Source organism: Eptatretus burgeri, chromosome 6 (assembly GCF_056783735.1).
Source record: "Eptatretus burgeri isolate ZD-2024b chromosome 6, Ebu_testis_v1, whole genome shotgun sequence".
Classification (NCBI taxonomy): domain Eukaryota; kingdom Metazoa; phylum Chordata; class Myxini; order Myxiniformes; family Myxinidae; genus Eptatretus; species Eptatretus burgeri.
In genome coordinates this window covers 42,392,305-42,413,118 of record NC_140966.1, presented here as the reverse complement: position 1 = coordinate 42,413,118, position 20,814 = coordinate 42,392,305, and the positions used below count along the sequence as shown (strand labels likewise).

At 42.8% G+C, this 20,814-nt stretch overlaps 1 protein-coding gene across 6 annotated transcripts in view; it reads left to right on the top strand.

Annotated features, from left to right (window-relative positions):
- The first annotated feature begins 413 nt into the window (after positions 1 to 413).
- LOC147024639 (luc7-like protein 3) overlaps positions 414 to 20,814 on the top strand; it is a 108,051-nt gene continuing 87,650 nt past the window's right edge. For 5 of the 6 annotated variants that reach the window (XR_015059114.1, XR_015059115.1, XM_085884715.1 and 2 more), the window contains exons 1-2: positions 414 to 629; positions 16,259 to 16,325. Coding sequence is in view for 3 of the 6 variants with exons in the window: in XM_085884715.1 (XP_085740841.1) it covers positions 531 to 629; positions 16,259 to 16,325 (166 nt within the window). In the remaining 3 variants the exon portion in view is untranslated. Of the gene's footprint in view, positions 630 to 16,258; positions 16,326 to 20,814 lie in introns of those variants that run through there. The other variant, XM_085884717.1, reaches the window with a different exon arrangement.

Here is a 20,814-nt window from a genome sequence, read left to right as displayed (position 1 = left end):
AACGTTTATCCGAGGAGTGGCACACACACAGTGATGGATCACCCTGCCTTGTGAAACACCGGGATGACGGTTTATAGTTGGGTCGGGATTCTAACCCAAGGAAGACAGCTGAGAGACGAGTGTGCGTACCTTTGGAGTCTCGGCCATTCTATCAGCCCCAAAGTACCTCGTCAGTGACATATTTCTTTCCATTTGTTTTTTTTGCAGAAAACCCCATAAATCGTTTTACAAGAGGATTTTACCCTCTACCATAACAGTGAATATGCTTAATTGTTAAAGTCACAGATTTATAAAATAACACTTTATGTTCTCACAAAAACGGTCCTCGCTTTATTTCAGCCAATCCGCTGCAGTTGAGGTTTGCTCGAAATAACAGCCTCCAAGGCAGCCAAGGCTTGGTCCCTGTTGTCATTTGCACGACAAATTTTCCTCCGAGGCTGTTGTACAATTTATAAATTGACGGAAAGCCCTGCCATGTTGAATGAACAGGGTTATCGGACGGCACACTGCAGGGTTGATTGACGTTCACCATGTTGTCCAACGCGCAACTTTTGGACGAGCTTATGGGCAGGGATCGTAACTTAGCGCCCAGCGAGAAACGGCCCGACGTACAATGGGAAGATGACGAGGTGAGTGGCCGTGGTTTCGGGATGTCACACGAGCCGTCGTCTGATTGCTTGTGCGATGGACACGAAACCGACGGATTCTGATCGTTCACTCGAGGTTTCGTACATTCACTCGTTGCTTCGAGTGGTGCATCGTTTGATTTGTGTGTTTACAAGTCTTTCAAAAACTCCACCGATGTGGTTTTCCAAGTGCACTTGTGTAGCCGGTAGCGGTAACATTTGGCTTCACGCTATTTTGCCGGTAAAGCGATTTCATTGGTTAATCCAGAGCCACGTTCGTTGCGGTGTTGAAGCCGAGAACGAACGTTTGGTGATTTCTCAATTGTCGTTGGTGTTCTGGTTATTACTGCAACTGGTGGAATCGATTTGAGGTCTTACTCGCCGCCAGTGAACAGTGACCGCCGTGCGTGACCGCCGCCAGTGAGGAGTGACTGCTGCGCGTGCTCTCCGCCAGTGAGGAGTGACTGCTGCGCGTGCTCTCCGTCAGTGAGCAGTGACCACCGCGTGTGCTCGCTACCAGTGAGCAGTGACCGCCGCCAGTGAGCAGTGACCACCGCGCGTGCTCGCTACCAGTGAGCAGTGACCGCCACGCATGCTCGCTACCAGTGAGCATTGACCGCCACGCATGCTCGCTACCAGTGAGCAGTGACCGCCACGCGTGCTCGCTGCCAGTGAGCAGTGACCGCCACGCGTGCCCGCTGCCAGTGAGCAGTGACCGCCACGCGTGCCCGCTACCAGTGAGCAGTGACCGCCACGCGTGCTCGCTGCCAGTGAGCAGTGACCGCCACGCATGCTCGCTACCAGTGAGCAGTGACCGCCACGCGTGCTCGCTGCCAGTGAGCAGTGACTGCCACGCGTGCCCGCTGCCAGTGAGCAGTGACCGCCACGCATGCCCGCTACCAGTGAGCAGTGACCGCCACGCATGCTCGCTACCAGTGAGCATTGACCACCACGCGTGCCCGCTACCAGTGAGCAGTGACTGCCGCGCGTGCTCGCCGCCAGTGAGCAGTGACCGCCGCGCGTGCTCGCCGCCAGTGAGCTGTGACCACCACGCGTGCTCGCCGCCAGTGAGCTGTGACCACCGCGCGTGCTCGCCGCCAGTGAGCAGTGACCACCGCGCGTGCTCGCCGCCAGTGAGCAGTGACCACCGCGCGTGCTCTCCCTCAGTGAGCAGTGACCGCCGCGCGTGCTCTCTGTCAGTGAGCAGACCGCCGCTCGTGCTCGCCACCACTGAGCAGTGACCGCCACACATGCTCGCTGCCAGTGAACAGTGACTGCCACACAAGCCAAAGCTTGTTTGTGATAATATCCACTCGGCGTGCCTACCCATCACTGCGGTGAAGGATTTATTTAAAAGATGGCAAGTTTTGCTTCACGAACCTTTTGCATGTTTGTCTGTGTGGCTCAATGAGGATGTAAAATGAAGTGAAACGCATGAAAAAAGGATCCTTTTTAACACGTTATCGTTCTGTGGTTGTTGTTTGTGTTGTCCTTCCTTGTACTGTCCGCTTATACACCTCCTTCCTTTTTTTTTTTTTCTTCTTCTTCCCTCCATAGTTTCAAAAAGTATTACTGCATGTAATTGTGTGTGCTCCTGCCGTCTCCGTCACACTTTATTGTAAAGCAGTGGTTCCCAACCTTTTTTGGGTCACTACCCATTTTGACATCAAAATCACCTTTTACCCCCTTTGACCCTCCCAAGTGAAGGATTTATTTTTCCAAATTCTGGCATATTTATATGATATGATTAAAATCCCAGCCAAATAAATCTAATGATGTGTTTGAAAAGTTCAACGAGAGGGTTGGTGCTTCTGTATTTTGGGCTCAGTCGCACTGAGTGCACACCGCAGTTCATCTTCCACGTCCAGTCGGTTTCTTGACTTCGTTTTCATATGCACTCACACTGAAAATGTGCTCTCACACCTGCACGTGGATCCAAATGGTAATAAATTACAAATAACGATGTCGAAAAGTCTGGGGTACGATTCAGTCAGATCTCCCCAAAACACTGGCAGTGATTCTGTCTGGAATTTGAGCTTCACGCCCACGTGAAACAAGTTCAGTCTACGTCTGGTCGTCGTCATCGGGTATCGCCCTTACTGGTGATCGGAAAGGATTCTGCACGATGCCTGCCATGTCCGTATCCGTATCCAGGAAGTATCTTTCAAATTCAGTTTGAAGGGCTGCCAGATGCTGAGAAATCAAGTGTCATCTTTTCAGTACATTTTTCATCGACAGCAGTCTTATGCTCTAGCATTGCCGTCGTGTTTCCCGCCTCAATGTTGCACCGCCAGTTCTTCAGCTTCCCAACTTATCCTTGCGTTGTCGTGTGGTGTTCAGTTCCTTCAACTGCCAAAATATATCAACTGGGTAGGCTCGTTTCACATTCCATTCTGGCTGATTCCATTCAGACAGCAAATCCTTCTTCCCTTGAATATCAAAGACTCTGCGAACAATTTTACCTCTGGACAGCCAGCGAACCTGTGTGTAGAACAGTAAACTTTCCCGTTCAGTCAATATCTTTGCACAGTTTCTTGAACAGCCGAGTGTTCAAAGCACTCGCCTTGACGTTGTTGACCATTTTGATAATGGTATTCATCGTCTCAAGCAGTGGCTGGGGAAGAGTTTTCGAAGCTAAAGCCTGTTGGTGAATCATACAATGTACAAACATTGCATCGAGTGTTTTTGCCTTTAAGAAGGCGTGAAATCCTGACCTTTGAGCCGAGCATGGTAGGCTCACTACCTGAACACATGCCACATACTCTCCGCCCAGCTCAATTCTTCATCTTCAAAAAAGCACAACACTTTTTCCATGACATCTTCACCTTTTGTTGTCTCTTCCAGCTTATGGCAGAAAATAAACTCTTCTTTCAAATCTTGAGCCTTAACATGGCGAACAAAAACCATGAGCTGCGAGCAGGACGAAACATCAGTCGACTCGTCAAGCTGGAAACAGAAGACCCTGGCGTTATTTATCTCCTCTGCGACTTGATCTTTAATGTCGTTCGACACATCACATCACATCCTCCACTTCACTGTGTTGTTAGACAACGATATTGGACTTAGTTTCTCGACACTTTTCTCACCTAGCATCAGACTCACCATTGTCTTCCCACATGGCAGTATCAATTCTTCACCGATGGGATGTGGATCCTTTTTCCATGCGATCTCGAGGGATACGAGGTCGGAGGCTTCAACAGTGGCTGCATTTTGTTGCTGGAATGATACAATTGATTCAAGGCATTGGCGCTTCAACCTTTCTTGCTGCCTTTCGAAATGGGATCGGTCCCTACCAATGTAGTCTGGGTACTGAGACTGGAGATGTTGTTTCAATTTACTCGGCTTTAATGACTTGGCAGTCAAGACCTTCAAATGGATCAAGCATTGTGGTTTCATCATCCCCTTCTCTGTAATATTTGTGAATCCATAGTAAACGTAACTGTCAAATCTGCATTGTTTGTTTGTTTGTTTGTGTGTTTCTCACTTACCATTCCTGGATCATCTTGGCATTGCGGCTTGTAGTCGTTGGCTTGTAGTCATGGGGCGCACCCTTGATCCCTCCCAAGCCATATGCTCCCCGTAGGCCCCGGTCCCATGTGTTGAAAACACGGCTCTGATTGGTCGATCAAAGCCGCCCGTCGATTGGAATTCAAACCCAGAAGTGCCCTGAAAATTACTCCAAATTTTCATAAAGGCCGAATTTCTCTCGCAGCAATCACCGATAAGCATGTAAATCAAAAATGTGACGAGTTCCTACCGTTATCGGTGAGATTTCATGCCTCTAAATGTGATCTCGTGGCTGCAAGAACCCGCGTGAAATGCGGGTTTCAATCGCCTGGTACCAGGGTATCCCCCTGTGATACCCTGGGACCGAGGTTTTCATGGGGTGAGTGATGTCTCGTGTGCACCTGACGATTGCTTTATTTTCTGGGAAACTAATCTGCTTCTGATTCTGAGAACTGCGATCAAAACACCAGTCCCGGCCCCAGAAACACTGGTGACAAAGGTGAAGAATGATTAGTGAAGTGTTTGGAGGTTTATCCTCTCCAAGGTTATGCATGGTAATGGAAATGACCGATTAAAAAATAAACATTTAACATCATTTTCAGGAATGCTCATCATACCTGGGGAGAAGCCAAATTGGAGATACCTTTGGGGGTATCTCTAAGTTGTGGACGACTTGTGACAAAACTAGGTGGAAGAGTTGGTTAGGTGACAGGAGCAAGCTGATTCGATTTTGGTTAAGGTCTGGAATCAGATCCGACCTATCAGTGGCATACAAAATGTGAACTACTCAGCCTGGTGGAGGTATGTTCTCGATGGAGTGCCGTTCTGTTTCACCAAGTTGTCACTCGATGAGTGATTGATTTGTTTGTTTGTTCATTTGTTACTTGGCGAAATCTTCGATTTTGTCAAGTATGTTGGTCTGTTCCGTTTGTTGGTTTGTTTGTTTGTTTGTCCGGTCGTCTACAGCCCAAACGGCTGGACCAGTCGTTCTTAAATTTGTACACCTGATAGGCAATCCACCTGAGACGGTCCGCGTCCAAACCCCGTCTTAATCAGACTAAACATCGCGATGTGACGTCACAACGTGAAAACACATTTTTGGACATAACTCGGTGACCGTAGTCGTAGCGACTTCCGGTTGACGCCAAATTAAACTTCATTCAAATACCTAAATGACTACTAAATGCATCTTTTATTACAAATTACGCATAGTTTTCGCAAGCGTATGACGTCAAAGTTTTGCCTATTGACGTCATTTAAAAAAAAATATTTACGCTCGTGTGCAGCCGAAACTACTGAAGCAATTGTTCTCAAATTTTAACACGTGAGAGCTAATCTTGCTGAAATAGTCTGGGATCAAATCACGTCATAATCGCACTTAACGTCACGACGTTACGTCAAAAAAAGGTGAAAACAAGCTTTTGAACATAACTCGGTAACCAGAAGTCGTAGCGACTTCCTGTTGACGCCAAAACAAACTTCAATGGAATATCTAAATGTTTTAAAATGCATGTTATTACAAATTATGCGGAGTTTTCGCAAGCGTATGACGTCAAAGTTTTTAGCTATTGGTGTGATTAAAAAAAAATTCTATTCGTTCTACAGGTCACAATTCTTAACCGATTTGGATGAAATTTTAACAGCTGATTGAAATCCACAGTGCAAAAAGATACTGTATGTGACTTTTGGTGATGTTCAAGATCAGGATCTGGATTCTGCATCACTTTATATTATCGCCCATTGTAAACCAATGGGTAATTTTGTGAATTACACATGGCTATTTCTCAAACAGTTTTGCACTTATTATATTGAAACTTATACTGTCTATTTATGCATGTAATATTAACATGTGTACAAAGTTTGATCGAAATTGACCCAAGGTCAAGGTTAGGGTCACCCAAAACATGAAAAACACACATATAAAATACATATTTTTGTTTTACAACATATTTCAAACCTGATAACAGGATCGTAAAGCTGGTTGAAAAGCAATGTTCCTAGGTATTTTCAAATATTTTCTACGATCAGAATGAAGGCAACAAGCACCGATAAGTTGTTAAATGTCACATGGTGGCTTTAAATGAGTTGTGAACATTTTCAATCTGCTGCCGTTACCATGACAACGCGCGCCTGATCATTGTTATTTGTGACGTCGCGTCATTTTATTAATGTACGAACAAATAAACACCACACATTCCATGACATTACAGCTTGGCCCACCACACGGAAAGGTCAACTAATTCGCCAAGTGTCGTGCTAAGCACGATTTTTCATTTGTTTGTTTGTTTGTGTGTTTGTCTGTCCACTTGCCTCCAGCCCAAACTGATCGTTATGAAATTTCAGAGATTAATGACACCGACCCTGCGACGGGTTCCGCATTGAAGTTTCTTCAAATTCGGTAGACCGAAAAGATCTACATAGGCCAATCGGCCAATTTTAGCCAAATTTTCTAAATTTCATCCGATTTGACCTGAAATTTCAACAGGATTTGCATATCAGGTCAGTGAATTCAACCACTTATTACTTTTGAGGTTATCTTAGTTCAAAAGGTCAACATAGGCAATAAGGTCAACCCAAAATCAGCCAAATTTAAAAAAAAAAATTCTGAAATTCATCGACCGAGAATTAACAGGGTCCAACTACACTTTTTTAAAGTTTGAGAAAAATGAAATCAAAAATTCAAAGTGGAATTGCCGCTATCTCATAACATTTTGTTTTCATATCGTGTGCTACATAACAGGTACATATAAAGGTTACATAAAATAATCTTACTTAGTTTCCTCTGTTGCCCTTCTACATGGACTTCTTCTAAATTTGAATGAAATGTCAGATAGACCCTGTTAATTCTAATTCTCGACAAATTGTCAATCTTCACCCGATTTGCATGAAATTTGAAGACCATTTACATAAGAGGTCGCTGAATTCAACCACTTATTAATTTTGAGATTAACTTAGACCAAAAGGTCAGCATAGGCCATATTTCTAAAATCCTCAATTTTTATCCGATTAACTTGAAATTTGAAGAGCATTTTCATGTCAGGTCGCTGAATTCAACTACCAATTGATTTTAATGTCAAAAGGTCAACACAAGCCTAATTTCTAAAATTGATAGATAAGGCCAAAAACTAAATATATCATATCTCAAAATGTTGTGGACGAGTTATGACAAAACAAGGTGGATGAGTTGGATAGGTGACAAGAACAAGCGGATTGGATTTTGGTTCAGATACAGCCCATTATTGGGATACAAAATGTGAGCTGTTCCACCTGGCAAAGGTATGCGCTCTACCTAGTGTCACTCTACGTTGTGCTGTTTTGCCAAGTTGTCGCTCTGTGAGTGATTTTTCATTTGTTTCTCTTTGTGCAGGAGACCTCAAAAAGTTGTGCACAGATTCTGATGAAATTTTGTGGACAGGTTCGATGTGTAGCAATGACTAACTGATTTGATTTTGCTGACAATCCGCATCCCGATCTGACGACTAGAATTTTAAAAGTGATTCTTCACCATTGAGAGATGGAGCTAAATCCATATATAGCACGATATCTCAAAAAGTTGTGGACGGATTCGGACGAAACTTGGTGAACAGGCTGGTTTTGTGGCAATGACGAATTGATTCGATTTTTGTGAAGATCTGAATCTGGATCCACATCTGATAATTTTTTTTTTTAAGTGATTCGTCACAATTGAGAGATGGATCCAAAAACTATATCTAGTATGATATTTACCTCTGCCACCGAAGGTGAAGGAGGTTATGTTTTCACCCCTTTTTGTCTTTGTTTGTTTGTTTGTTTGTGTGCAGGATATGTCAAAAAGTTGCGGACGAATCCGGATGAAACTTGGTGGACAGGTTCGGTGTGTGATAAGGATGAACTGAGTAGATTTTGGTGAAGATCCTAATCCGGATCCGACAACTAGAATTTTTTTGAGTGATTCTTCACCATTGAGAGATAGGGCTAAAAATGATATATAGCACGATATCTCAAAAAGTTGTAGACTGATTCGGATGAAACTTGGGGGACAGGTTGGGTATTTGTCAAGGGTGAAGTCATTCGATTTTGCTGACGATCCCAATCCGGATCTGGATACAAGAATTATTTAGTTTTTTTAAGTGATTCTTCATCATTGAGAGACAGGGCCAAAAACAATATGACATGATATCTCAAAAATGTATTAGTCCTGATATGTTGTCGTGGATCAGGCATTACGTGGCGGAGGTATGTACTCCACCGAGTGCCCTCCCTTCTAGTTTGGAAATGTTTCTGTTACCAGCTGAATACACACTGCAGTTCAGTTGACAAGTGTTGGTGCTCTTTCCTATTGAAGTGGAAAATGTTTCTTTGAAATTTGTTTTATGATCACTGGGCGGTCATCATCATGTACCATGCCTTGTGCCGAGCATAAGTGCTGCTGAAGTAGTTGGTTACTTGACTGCAATCATCATGTTGCCACTCGTGCTCAGGAAGTCTAAACAGGAATTTGTACTTCGTTCCATGGTGTCAGCGATAGCTTTCCTCCTCTTCATGAAGGACACCGTAGGATCTTTAACGTCCACTAACTAATGCTGGCAGATGGGGCATCCAGTTTAATGTCCATCCGATGGAAGGCACACACTTTGGTGAATCGCCCTGCCTGTGAAACGCGTTTGACAATTTATAGTTGGGCTGGGATTTGAACCATGGTCTCCATCTCAACCTACCCCTACACATAACCTCACGAATGCTTTCTATACCTCACCTATTTCTTAATTCCACATTTGGTTTCCTATCCTTCAGTGTCACATCACACATCCACCTCACCATTCTCATTTCATTTTGTTCACACCTCCGTTCATCCTCCTTTTTGATCACCCATGTTTCACTGCCATACAACATCATGTTTCTAACACAAGCTGCATTAAGTTTTCCCTTTAATTGGAGAGAGGTCTCTCAATGTCAATAGGGGTAACAACTCAAACTTCCTCTAGCCACTTCTAATTCTTTTCGTCACTGTTTATTCTGCACCAATCATATCACCAAGGTAACATAATTTATCTACACATTCCAAGGATATAATCCCTATAAACTAACCTCACCACTCAAACTGGAGCCACTTGTTTACCTGCGCAAACAGCACCTTTGAAGTCAGAAACCACCTGCAGTCTACCCCTGATGCTACTACACCTCTTATGCACCCAGCAGTTGCAGGATTTACACAATATTGAATTGCTACCGACACCTTTTTTCGAGACAACGCACGGCCACCTCCCTTTTTTTTTCTACACTTCCTTTTCCCACAACACTAATCGGTACTTTTGTTTTCCCTGTGTTCACTTTCAGTCCCCTGGCCTTCATAACTTCCTTCCATGCTGTATATTTACCCATTACCTCTTCTACACTGTCAGCTATCAGCACCAGGTCATCAGCATACAGGTGCTCACCCACCCCACCCACATCTATCGTAGCATTACTTTACCCAATTCTCCTGTGCTCAAACACATCCTCCATTCTCTTGCTTTTCTCAATTTAGTGTGCACACATTGTGCGCGCACTTTCCAGAGGGATATAGCCTTACTCATTGCACTGCCAGTCATGCTCACCCTCCAGAGCGAATTGTTATGGGCTGCTTATGTCTCATTGCTGCCACCCAACTCACCCCACCCCCCCCATCCCTCTGTCTCACTCCTCGCCTCCCCCGCCGTCACCTCAGTCCCTTATGTACAAAGAGTTTGTGTAACAAAATCTCACCTATTGTTTAGTTGGCCAAACATAAAACCCCCCCCCCCACCCTCTCCAAAAGGAATTCTCTCTGATTCTGGAGTTCTGAAAATCATAGAAAAAAGTACCCAGGTTCAGGTCATGGGCACAAAACTAAAGAGCCACAAGTAAAGATGACAGGCGACTGAAATTCTTCGTTCTCAGGAAAAGAAAGAAAAATCTGCAGAAACTGTGGGAGGAATTCAGAACTGCTGAAAACAAGAGTTTCCAGAAGGACCCCACAAGAAAGTTGACTGATGCTGATTTTGCTTCAATAAGATGTGCTAAGGAGCCTCTATTATCTCAGAAAAGCATTTCAGGACACATTGCACTTTTTTGCCGAATATGGAAGTGTCATTCCAACTGGTTTCAGTGAGTTCTCTGGAGTGATGAATCTAGATTTGAGCTTTGTGGTGATGCCCCAGAACGTTGCCTTCACAGATCTGGTGAGAGATTCAACCCTGAGTGCATTTCAGCAACTGTGAAGCATGGAGGAGGTGGACTCATGGTCTGGAGTGCATTTTTGTCTGCTGGTGTTGGTGAGCTGATAAGGTGTGAACAGTCAATTACTGATGAGGAATATCAGAAAATTTTAGAGAAAGGATTACTTCCCAGCCTACAAAAGTTATTTCCTGGAGAGAAAAAAACAAAGAAGTCATTTTTCAACAAGATGATGCCCCTGGCCATACTGCAAAAGCCACCAAAAAGTGGTTGGAGAAAAAGTACCTGAAACTTGTGTTTTGGCCTGATCAGAGTCCTGATTTGAATCCCAAAGAGAATCTTTGGGCCTATATTCAGCACAAACTTATTGGAAGGCAATTTGCAAATTCTGATCAACTTTGAGAAGCTGTCAAGCATGAATGGGACAACGGTGACATTTCTCGGTGCAAAAAGCTTTCTGAAAGTTTGACCAAAATACTGGATTATTTAAAGAAGGCTGAGGAACAAGCAATTCCATACTGATTTGTACAGTTGTTTCTGCATGTTCTGGTGTTTTGGTGTTTTGTTTTTTAATGTGTGGTAAAATAGTTGTGACAAAAAAGGTGAAAAATCAACTTTTTGGCCCAGGGTGCACACAAAGAAGTATACAAGCCGGTAGGCGACGAGGGATTCGCTAGGATCATTCATTGCCAAGACGAAGATTCATTGCCAAGACGTATTGATTCACATCCAATTGTTCCTCTTCCTGGCAAGATTTTTCCTATTGCGTATTTTGCCAACTGGCACTCATAAAAAATGACAGTAAATGGACACCCTATTTTTGAAGGACTACCATTTGAAAAATAATCGGTTTGCTGGTTTGTGCTGTGGAGCCTCGCGTTGCAGACACACACACACACACACACACACACACACACACACACACACACACACACACACACACACACACACACACACACACACACACACACACACACACACACGGAAAACCCGATAAACTTCTCTCAATGCTCTTGTTTGACCACACTTCCTGAGCCACACAATATTTTTCATAAGCCACGCCCACTTTCCACAAGCCACGCCCACTTTCCACAAGCCACGCCCACTTTCCACAAGCCACGCCCACTTTCCACAAGCCGCGCCCACTTTCCACAAGCCACGCCCACTTTCCACAAGCCACGCCCACTTTCCACAAGCCACGCCCACTTTCCACAAGCCACGCCCACTTTCCACAAGCCACGCCCACTTTCCACAAGCCACGCCCACTTTCCACAAGCCACGCCCACTTTCCACAAGCCACGCCCACTTTCCACAAGCCACGCCCACTTTCCACAAGCCACGCCCACTTTCCACAAGCCACGCCCACTTTCCACAAGCCACGCCCACTTTCCACAAGCCACGCCCACTTTTCCACAAGCCACGCCCACTTTTCCACAAGCCACGCCCACTTTTCCACAAGCCACGCCCACTTTTCCACAAGCCACGCCCACTTTTCCACAAGCCACGCCCACTTTTCCACAAGCCACGCCCACTTTTCCACAAGCCACTCCCACTTTCATACGCCACTCCCACTTTCATACGCCACTCCCACTTTCATACGCCACTCCCACTTTCCTACACCACTCCCACTTTTCATCAACCAAGTCCACTTTCCCTAAGCTCCGCCCACTTTCCTAAGCCCCTCATAAAAAATGACGGTAAATAGACACCCGATTTTTGAAGGACTACCATTTGAAAAATAAAACCTCAATCAAAAATCGGCTCGAGTTAAATTTTCTAAATATCTCGAAGTGTTTAATTCCGAAGTCTCGTTTCTCCACATTCAAAAATGAAAGACAAGTATTGAAAATACTGTACACGGTTTTTCGGCCGCTGCACAGCAACGGGTGGTTGCTCAGCAACGAAATTCAAACGTGCACATTCCCAGACCAAATGGCACCTGTTGGCAAAGTTTCATCGAAATCGGTTCGCTGGTTCGTGCTGTGGAGCCTCGCGTTGCAGATACACACACACACACACACACACACACACACACACACACACACACACACACACACACACCCACACACACACACACACACACACACACACATACACACATACACACATACACACATACACACATACACACATACACACATACACACATACACACATACACACATACACACATACACACATACACACATACACACATACACACATACACACATACACACATACACACATACACACATACACACATACACACATACACACATACACACATACACACATATATATACACACATACACACATACACATACACATACACATACACATACACATACACACACACGGAAAACCTGACAATAAGGGATATCTAGCATATATGGCGAATCCAATACTGTATTTTCATATGTGCAGTGCCTTCAGAAAGTACTCGCACCCTTTGACTTTTGTCTAAGGTCCGGTGATATATTGATATACCGGTATTGGAATTCTGAATATACCGGTTCACCAAAAAAAACCAAACAAACTGGTGTATCACCAATGAATCGATGAATGGTGTTTACAATCTTTAAATCCCGTAAATGATTCGAAAAGCTTTGATGCACTCGGCGTTTCAGCTAAACGTGGAACAGGAACAGTGGAACGTATGACAACAAGACATACCAGGAAGTAAGCAGAGTATGTTTTAACTTTTAATCCTCGGAATCCGAGCACCCGTGCAAACAATCGTGTTTTTCTTTGCCCTCGTGGCTGGTTTGAAAGCAATTGCCAATTGGTTATTATTTATATTAATCGGATGTGCTTTAGAAACCCTGTGCCGAGTCTGTGAGCTGTGATACAGGTATGGAAGCGATCACGGTATTGCGTTCCACGATAGTCATTCCTGTACTGCGATAGCGATGGATTCCGACCTGTGCCGATTACCAATACTGATCTCGCTTTAAAACAAAATCATTTTCAATACAAGTTGAAGTTGGAAGTAAGATATCCATTCTCATGGGGGAAAAAAAGAGCAGCATTTGAGAATACTCTGAAAAATTACCGTGTGTCAATGGTGTGAACTTCATATATGAATACGTATTGGACTATTGCGTATTTTTGGAATCTGCGTAAAACAAAATGTAATTGTATATAAATATATTTCTTTCTTTCTTCAAAAAAAAAAATAATAATATCGATGTACCGGTATGACCACACCGGTATATCGATATCGATGAAGTCTACTTTTGTGACATTTTATTGTGTTACAGCCTGAATTTAAAATTGATTAAATTAAAAAAAATTGTCACCGATCTACACAAAATACCACACAATGACAAAGCAAGTCGTTTTTTTTTTGAAATTTTTACAAACTAATTTAAAATGAAAACCTGAAATGTCTTGCGTCAATAAGTATTCAACCCCTTTGCTTTTGACACTCCAAATTGCACTCAGGTGCATCCAATTTCCTTTTATTATCCTCAAGATGTCTCCACAACTTGATTTGAGTCCACATGCAGCCAATTCAATTGATTGGGCATGATTTAGAAAGAAACACACCTTTCTATACAAGGTCCCATAGTTGACAGTATACTTCAGAGCAGAAAATACAAGCCTGCTGTTGGCTTGGTGGTTAGGGTGGCTGGTTTGGGATCCTTGGGTCCTGAGTTTGAGCCTCGTTGGCTGTTGAATTAACACCAGGTAGGGTCGACTCAGCCTGTAATCCTCCTCAGGTCGGTGAAATGAGTACGAGTGTACTGGTGGAGGGGCACAGCATGAGCGGCACGGCCGCACTCCAAGAAATGATAGCTATCCAGCAGTCAAGCTGCCATCTGCAAGAACAGCACATAGCAGTAACTCTACCATGATGTCCGAGGAATTGTCCGTATGACTGAGATGTAAGTGTGAGTAAGCATAGATATGTGGAAGGGTTTAAAACAGTTTCTGGAGTGTTGAATATGGAATATGGAGTGTTGAATATTTACATCATGAGGAAATGTAAATAATATGGAACGACACAGACTCTTCTTGGAGCTGGCCGTCCTACCAAACTGAGCAACTGGGCAAGAAGGACCTTCATCAGGGAGGTGACCAAGAACCCAAACACCACTCTGACAGAACTACAGAGTTCCTCTGCTGAGATGGGAAAACCTTCCGGAAGGACAACGGTCTCTGCAGCACTTCACAAATCTAGGTTTTATGGGAGAGTGGCCAGACGGAAGCCACTCCTGAGAAAAAGGCACATGACAGCACGCCTGGAGTTTGTAAAAAGACATGAGAAACACTCTGAGGGCATGAGGCAAAAGATTCTTTGGTCTGATGAGATGAAAATTGAACTCTTTGGCTTGAATGCAAAGAACTATGTCTGGCGGAAACCGAGCACATTCCATCACTCATCTAACATCATCCCTCCTGTGAAGCATGGTGGTGGCAGTATCATGCTATGGGGATGTTTTCAGTGGCAGGGATTGGGAGACTTGTAAGGATAGAGGGAACAATGAATGGAGACAAATGCTTGAGAATAACCTGCTTCAGAGTGCAAAAATCCTGAGACCTGCAGCAAAGATTTGCATTCCAACAGGACAATGACCCAAGCTTACAGCCAAAGCAACACTAGAATGGTTTCGGAACAAGAACGTGAAAATTATTGAGTGGCCCAACCAAAGCCTAGACTTGAATCTCATTGAGAATCTGTGGAAAGACTTGAAGATTGCTGTTCACCCCCCAATCCAATTTGATAGAGGTTGAGCAAATCTGAAAGGAAGAATGAGAGAAAATCCCCAAATCTAGATGTGTAAAGCTGATACAGACATACCCAAGAAGACTCGTAGCTGCAATCGCTGCCAAAGGCACTTCTACAAAGTATTACTTCACTGGGTTGAATACTTATTGACACAAGACATTTCAGCTTTTCATTAGGTCATTTCCAATGACCTAATAATATTGGTGAGAGAAAGGGTAATATGGGTCCGTCCGTCCGTCCGTCCGTTCACAATGAAGTTGAAGCGGGAGATCTGGTTATTAGTGATCCTGATAGAGGTCGATGAGACGTACACGATGGTATGACTTTCAAGGTCAAGGTCACGAGGCCTTTGAAGTTGCGAAAATGACGATTTTCAAATTCTATCTCCTCCTACATTTCTCAAGCGATCTTGAATTTGATTGTGGCATGTAAATATATGGGACAATATCTAAATTTGTTAATGCTGGATTTTCGATATTCTCTTTTGTTTTTGTGTCACGTGACTTCAAAGTTGGCAAAAAAATGCGAAAATGACGATTTTCAAAATCTCTCTCCTCCGACATTTCTCAAGAAATCTTGAATTTGATTGTGGCATATGAATCTATGGGACAATATCTAAATTTGGTTGGGCCGGATTTTCGAATTTCACTTTCGTTTTCGCATCATGTGACTTCAAACTTTGCAAAAACTGCCCTACCTTCAGGAGGCTATATATTCTCTACTTTGCATGGTAAAAGTTAGTGAATGGTGTCATTGCATAGCAGCTGACCTTGTATTTTATATTAATACATTTTCCGCCGAAGGTGCAAAAGTTTCAAAACCCGAAATGTAAACGTCAGCATTTATTTTCAAAATATAATTTCGTGCACGCGCGCCAAAATGCTGAGTCATCTTTAACCAAACTGCGCAGTTCGAGCTGCGCAGTAGTCTTCGGTCATAACTGAACATTGAGAACTTGTGGTATTATTTCTCGCAGAGATGACCGTCACTCCTGCACGGGGTTAATTTTTTTTTTATTAATCTCTAAAAATCTCTCAAAACATGTTTTCACTTTATCATTATAGGGGTATTTTGTATAGATTGGTGACAATATTTTTTTTATCCATTTTACATTCGGGTTGTAACAACAAAATGTGACAAAGTCGAGGGGTGTGAATACTTTCTGAAGGCACTGTACACGACGTATGTGCCAATCATTGATTTTGATTTGAGCCCTCATCCCATTGCTTTCCGTAGGTCTGTAAGCATTTCCTTGTTGAGTTCTGCCCGGCTGAATTGTTTGTCAATACCCGTGCAGACTTGGGTAAGTTTTATTTTGAAACTTTCTTCAGTGACATTTTTGTTGGAAAAAAAAAAAAATAAAAAATAAAAACCTCTGCACACCACAATGTAAACACCGAGTGTTTGTGGGGACACCGATATGCATACATGGATACTGTACAAACATAATCGCATGAGGTTTTCATTTTCAAAAAATGTGGACTTGAACATGTGAATGAAGTGTGTTTCACTCGCTTGCACAAAGATGTTTCACGATTCCACTGTAAGGCCGGATATCGATGGATTGTTAACCACACTTGTGATTCTTTTATTTTTCTTCCAGACTTTTCTTATTTATTCCTGCCACATATGTACCCACCTTCACTTTGACATTCATTGATTGGTGACACTTGGGTCTTATTCAGCCTTATTTCACAAAGATTGTTTGTCCATTTCATAGTTAATCATGTCTTTGAAATTCTAGTTTTTTCTTTGTTTGTTTTTGCATGATGCCACAGTAATATGCCTGTTTTAGTGTTTTTTTTTTTTAAATGTGTGTATATATATATACATTTTTTTTATGAGGAAATGATCAAAAATGTTCATCATGAGCAGTATTTTTGAAAAATGCTGGCTGATCATTCAGTCGCACAATTTTTCAAAAAAAAAAATTTTTTTTTTTGATGCTGTGCTTGAAAAATCGGCACTACAAAAAAAAAATCCCAATTCTTGGCCTTGCCATATATTACTTATCAGTCCATCTTGTAGTGGAGTAGACAGGAGCTTGAGAGGTTTATTGATTTTGTTCATTCTCTTCATACCACCATTGAGTTCACCAGGGAGATTTTGGATGCTTCTCTTGGTTTTATTACCTCTGACACCGAAGGTGAAGAAGGTTATGTTTTCACCCCTTTCTGTCTGTTTCTTTGTCTGTCTGTTTATGCCTGGTGTTGGCTTCATTGTTGGGGTGGGTGGCTTGGGATCCAAGGATCCAGAGTTCAAATCCTACTCAGCTGTTGAATTATTACTAGGTGGGGTTGACTCTGCCTGTCATCCTTCCAAGGTCGGCAAAATGAGTGCCAGCTTGCTGGTATCCTGTGTCGGAGTGGTGACCCATCCAGGATTCTGCCCAATAGCCCAGTAGACTGCTTAGGCAGCAACAACGCTCTGCATAGAATATGGTCCCAATGGATGGTATGTCTGTTTGTGCACAGGATATCTCAAAGTTGTGTACGGATCCAGTTGAAGTTTTGTTGACGGCTTCGGTGTGTGACAAGGACGAACTGATTAGATTTTGGGGAAGATCCGAATCCGGATCCGACTACTAGAATTTTTAAAGTGATTCTTCACCATTGAGAGATGGTGCTAAACCAATATATAGCACGATATCTCAAAAAGTTGCAGACAGATTTGGATGAAACTTGGTGGACAGGTTGAGTGTGTGACACGGAAGAATTGATTCAATTTTGGTGAATATCCAGATCCGATAATTATTTAATTTTTTAAGTGATTCTTCACTGTTGAGAGAGAGGGCCAAAAAACGATCTAGCACTGTATAGCATGGTATTTCAAAAATGTATTGGGCCCGATTATGTTCTTCTGTTGGAGGTATGCATTCTAGCGAGCGCCCTTCTAGTTGACATTGTTTCTACCAAAACCAATGGCCTGCGCACCATTGTCCGTTATAATTCCACTGATTCACATAATTATTTGTTATAGTTATCCTGCCATTGTTAAAAAGTTAAATTTGTTAGGCTGTGCCGTTTGTGCAACAATGATTCAGAACTGAAATCAAAGTTTGATAAAGATGTTTGAATTATTTTTTGAGAGCGTTTTATCCCAGCAACATTGTAGCCTGCAACATTGTTATCCAGGGTGTCTTTACATCCTTCCAAACAAAATACTGAATAAAGAATTTAATTTACATTTATTTACCATTCAAATAACCTCTCAGTCAAGATCATTTAGAGAAACTTCAAGTTGTTACAAAATTATCTCGAAACTACATCGACTTTTCCACAACTGGCTCTTTTTTGCTTTAAACACGATGATTATTTGCAAAATTCCCTCGTTAAAGGACCTTTCCATCTGACGATCAATCACTAATTTGAAGTGTTCATGAAAGTGCTGCAACATGTTTATTATTATACAAGATGACTCGTGAACCCGTTGGGTTCCCGTTGTGACAGCGGTTGATGAAAAGAAGTCGTTTCAAGAAAAAAAAAAAAAAGAAAGATAGCTCCAGTGAACTATACCGCCGTGGTTTGCATTGATCAAATTCTCCCAAAGAGTACTTGACTGAATCGGGAATTGATTTTTAAATAATTTTTTCGTTACCTAATTTGAACGAAACTTGATACTGCACACCACAGGCGAATGTTGAGTAAGATGGCCCGAAGATTTTTGCACTATCGTGTACCGTTTTGGCTCTATTTCGGGAATACATACATACGTATATACATACATAAATACATGATGAGAGTTTTAGTAATATAGATTACAGACATTGAGCCCTGTGCAGGAGCTAAATCTGGTTTCCTGCTTCCTTTGCAATCATTCTGAGTATGTGGTTGCACACGCCTTGCACTTGATCACTTCAACGCATCGCCGTTACATATGAAGTCATTCATCAGGTTAGTCACTAGGTCATTTGTACAATTCTGTACTTCAAAATTCTGGTGAAAGTGCTTTTCACTCATTTGCAATGACAGAAAACAGCTCTTCCTCTATTTTGTGCAAGTGCTCTACTTTTCTACAGTGTGCTGTCTGACTATTCTCTCTGGTTATTATTCAAGAACATTCCACAGGTTCTCTGGATTCAGATCATGGCTTTAAGCTGAACATGAGGACTGATGCCATCTGGACCATTTGCAGGATTTGAGTCAAGGTTTGACAGCAAACTGTCCACCTTGTCAGGAGAAAAGGACACAGTGCAGGAACAGCTGAGTGTGACTGGGTCAGGTGGGTACAGAAAACGATGAGTTTGGGACACAAGATTTCAAAGCAAACACCGAGTTTAGGTATTCAGCCTTTTCACGTGCAGTGTCAGCTCTGCAGCCATTTGAGTTAACTTAAAGACATCCACTGTAGTCATTCACTCCTTTATTGACATGATGCTGCTCCTAAAAAAATTAATTTCTGTAAACGCGTGTTCTTTGACCTGGCATCGATGAATGCAGTCAGCATGCAGTATTCCAACCTGATATTTGCCTGGTTCCATGAGATAATTTTACACTTTGAAAACTGCCATGGGCTATCACACATTTTGAGAAACTGAGCAGGTGCAGTTTTATGAAAATGGATTTGATGTCAAAAAACATTAAAAAAAAAATTTGAATGACAATCCTCATCACATCCTGACAAAGATTTGTCATGTGATTCCAAAAATAGGTCATCCCAAGAATGCTGTGAAACAACCCAAAAAAATTAATGGGGTTTTTTGTCATTTATTTTCAAGTGAAATAAAATTATGTAATAACTTCTGGGATATGTCTTTCAACCTTGACAAATCCCACACTCACCCTGTCTATCTGAAAGGACCCTCTGGCAAGCCCTCCCATCTACTTCCTAAACAATCCACTTGAAGAGGTTGTCACTCAAACTTTTGAGCATCACCATCAGTCATGATCTTTCTTGAGGAGACCATATTTCCAAGATGGCTTCGAAATTTAGCCGCTGTTTGGGCATCTCCATCGTGCAAGGTCTTTTTCTGGCCAATCTGAACTTTTGACAACCTACAATGCCTTCTTTTCCAGCTTGATAGAGTACTGCTCTTCCCTTTAGGCTGGCACCCCTGCCTCATGCCTTGCCCTTTTTGATGACTTGGAAAACAAGGTCCTCAAAATCATTGGGATCTCCCACTATGAAGCTGGGTGTCTTGGCCTCTTACTCTCCCATCACAGGCAAGTTAGTGGTCTCTCTGTATTCTACCACCTCTTTTTTTAGTCATGCACCCTCTGCCTTCTGTTGCTCCCGGGTTTCTGCAGGGAACACACAGTCTGCTGATAACACTGTTCTTCTTAAATTCCCAAAAGCTGACTTGCTGGTCACCCTTCATTCATTTCTTCCTCTTTCTCTCACCTGTGGAACCAACTTCCCCAATCTGTTGGGTCCCATTCTTCCCTCCAATGCTTCAAGACAGCTATTCAGCACTACCTTGGGTCATTCCCCATCCATAATCATGATCTCTTCTACCCAAATAACCCCATTTTTCAGCACTCCCTTTTCCCAGGTTATTGTGATTTTTCTCCCTCACCCGCATCTTTTCGTTTGTTCCTTTTCTGTTTCATCCCGACTTTCCCATTCATCTTCTTGCTGTGTTTCATCCAGCTTGTGTGCAGCTTGTTCACTCCTATGTGTCCTCTTCACCCTCCCCTTGACCTCACTCTCACCTCCACTCTGCTGTTGGTGTTTCCCCCTTTCCAGCTGCTTCCTCCCCTCCTCTCACCTTTCTCCTCATCCATGCCTTTGCTTATTCTGGCCAGTTTTTGTCCACTGTTGCACTGTCAGTTCATTGTCATTTTATCCTTTTC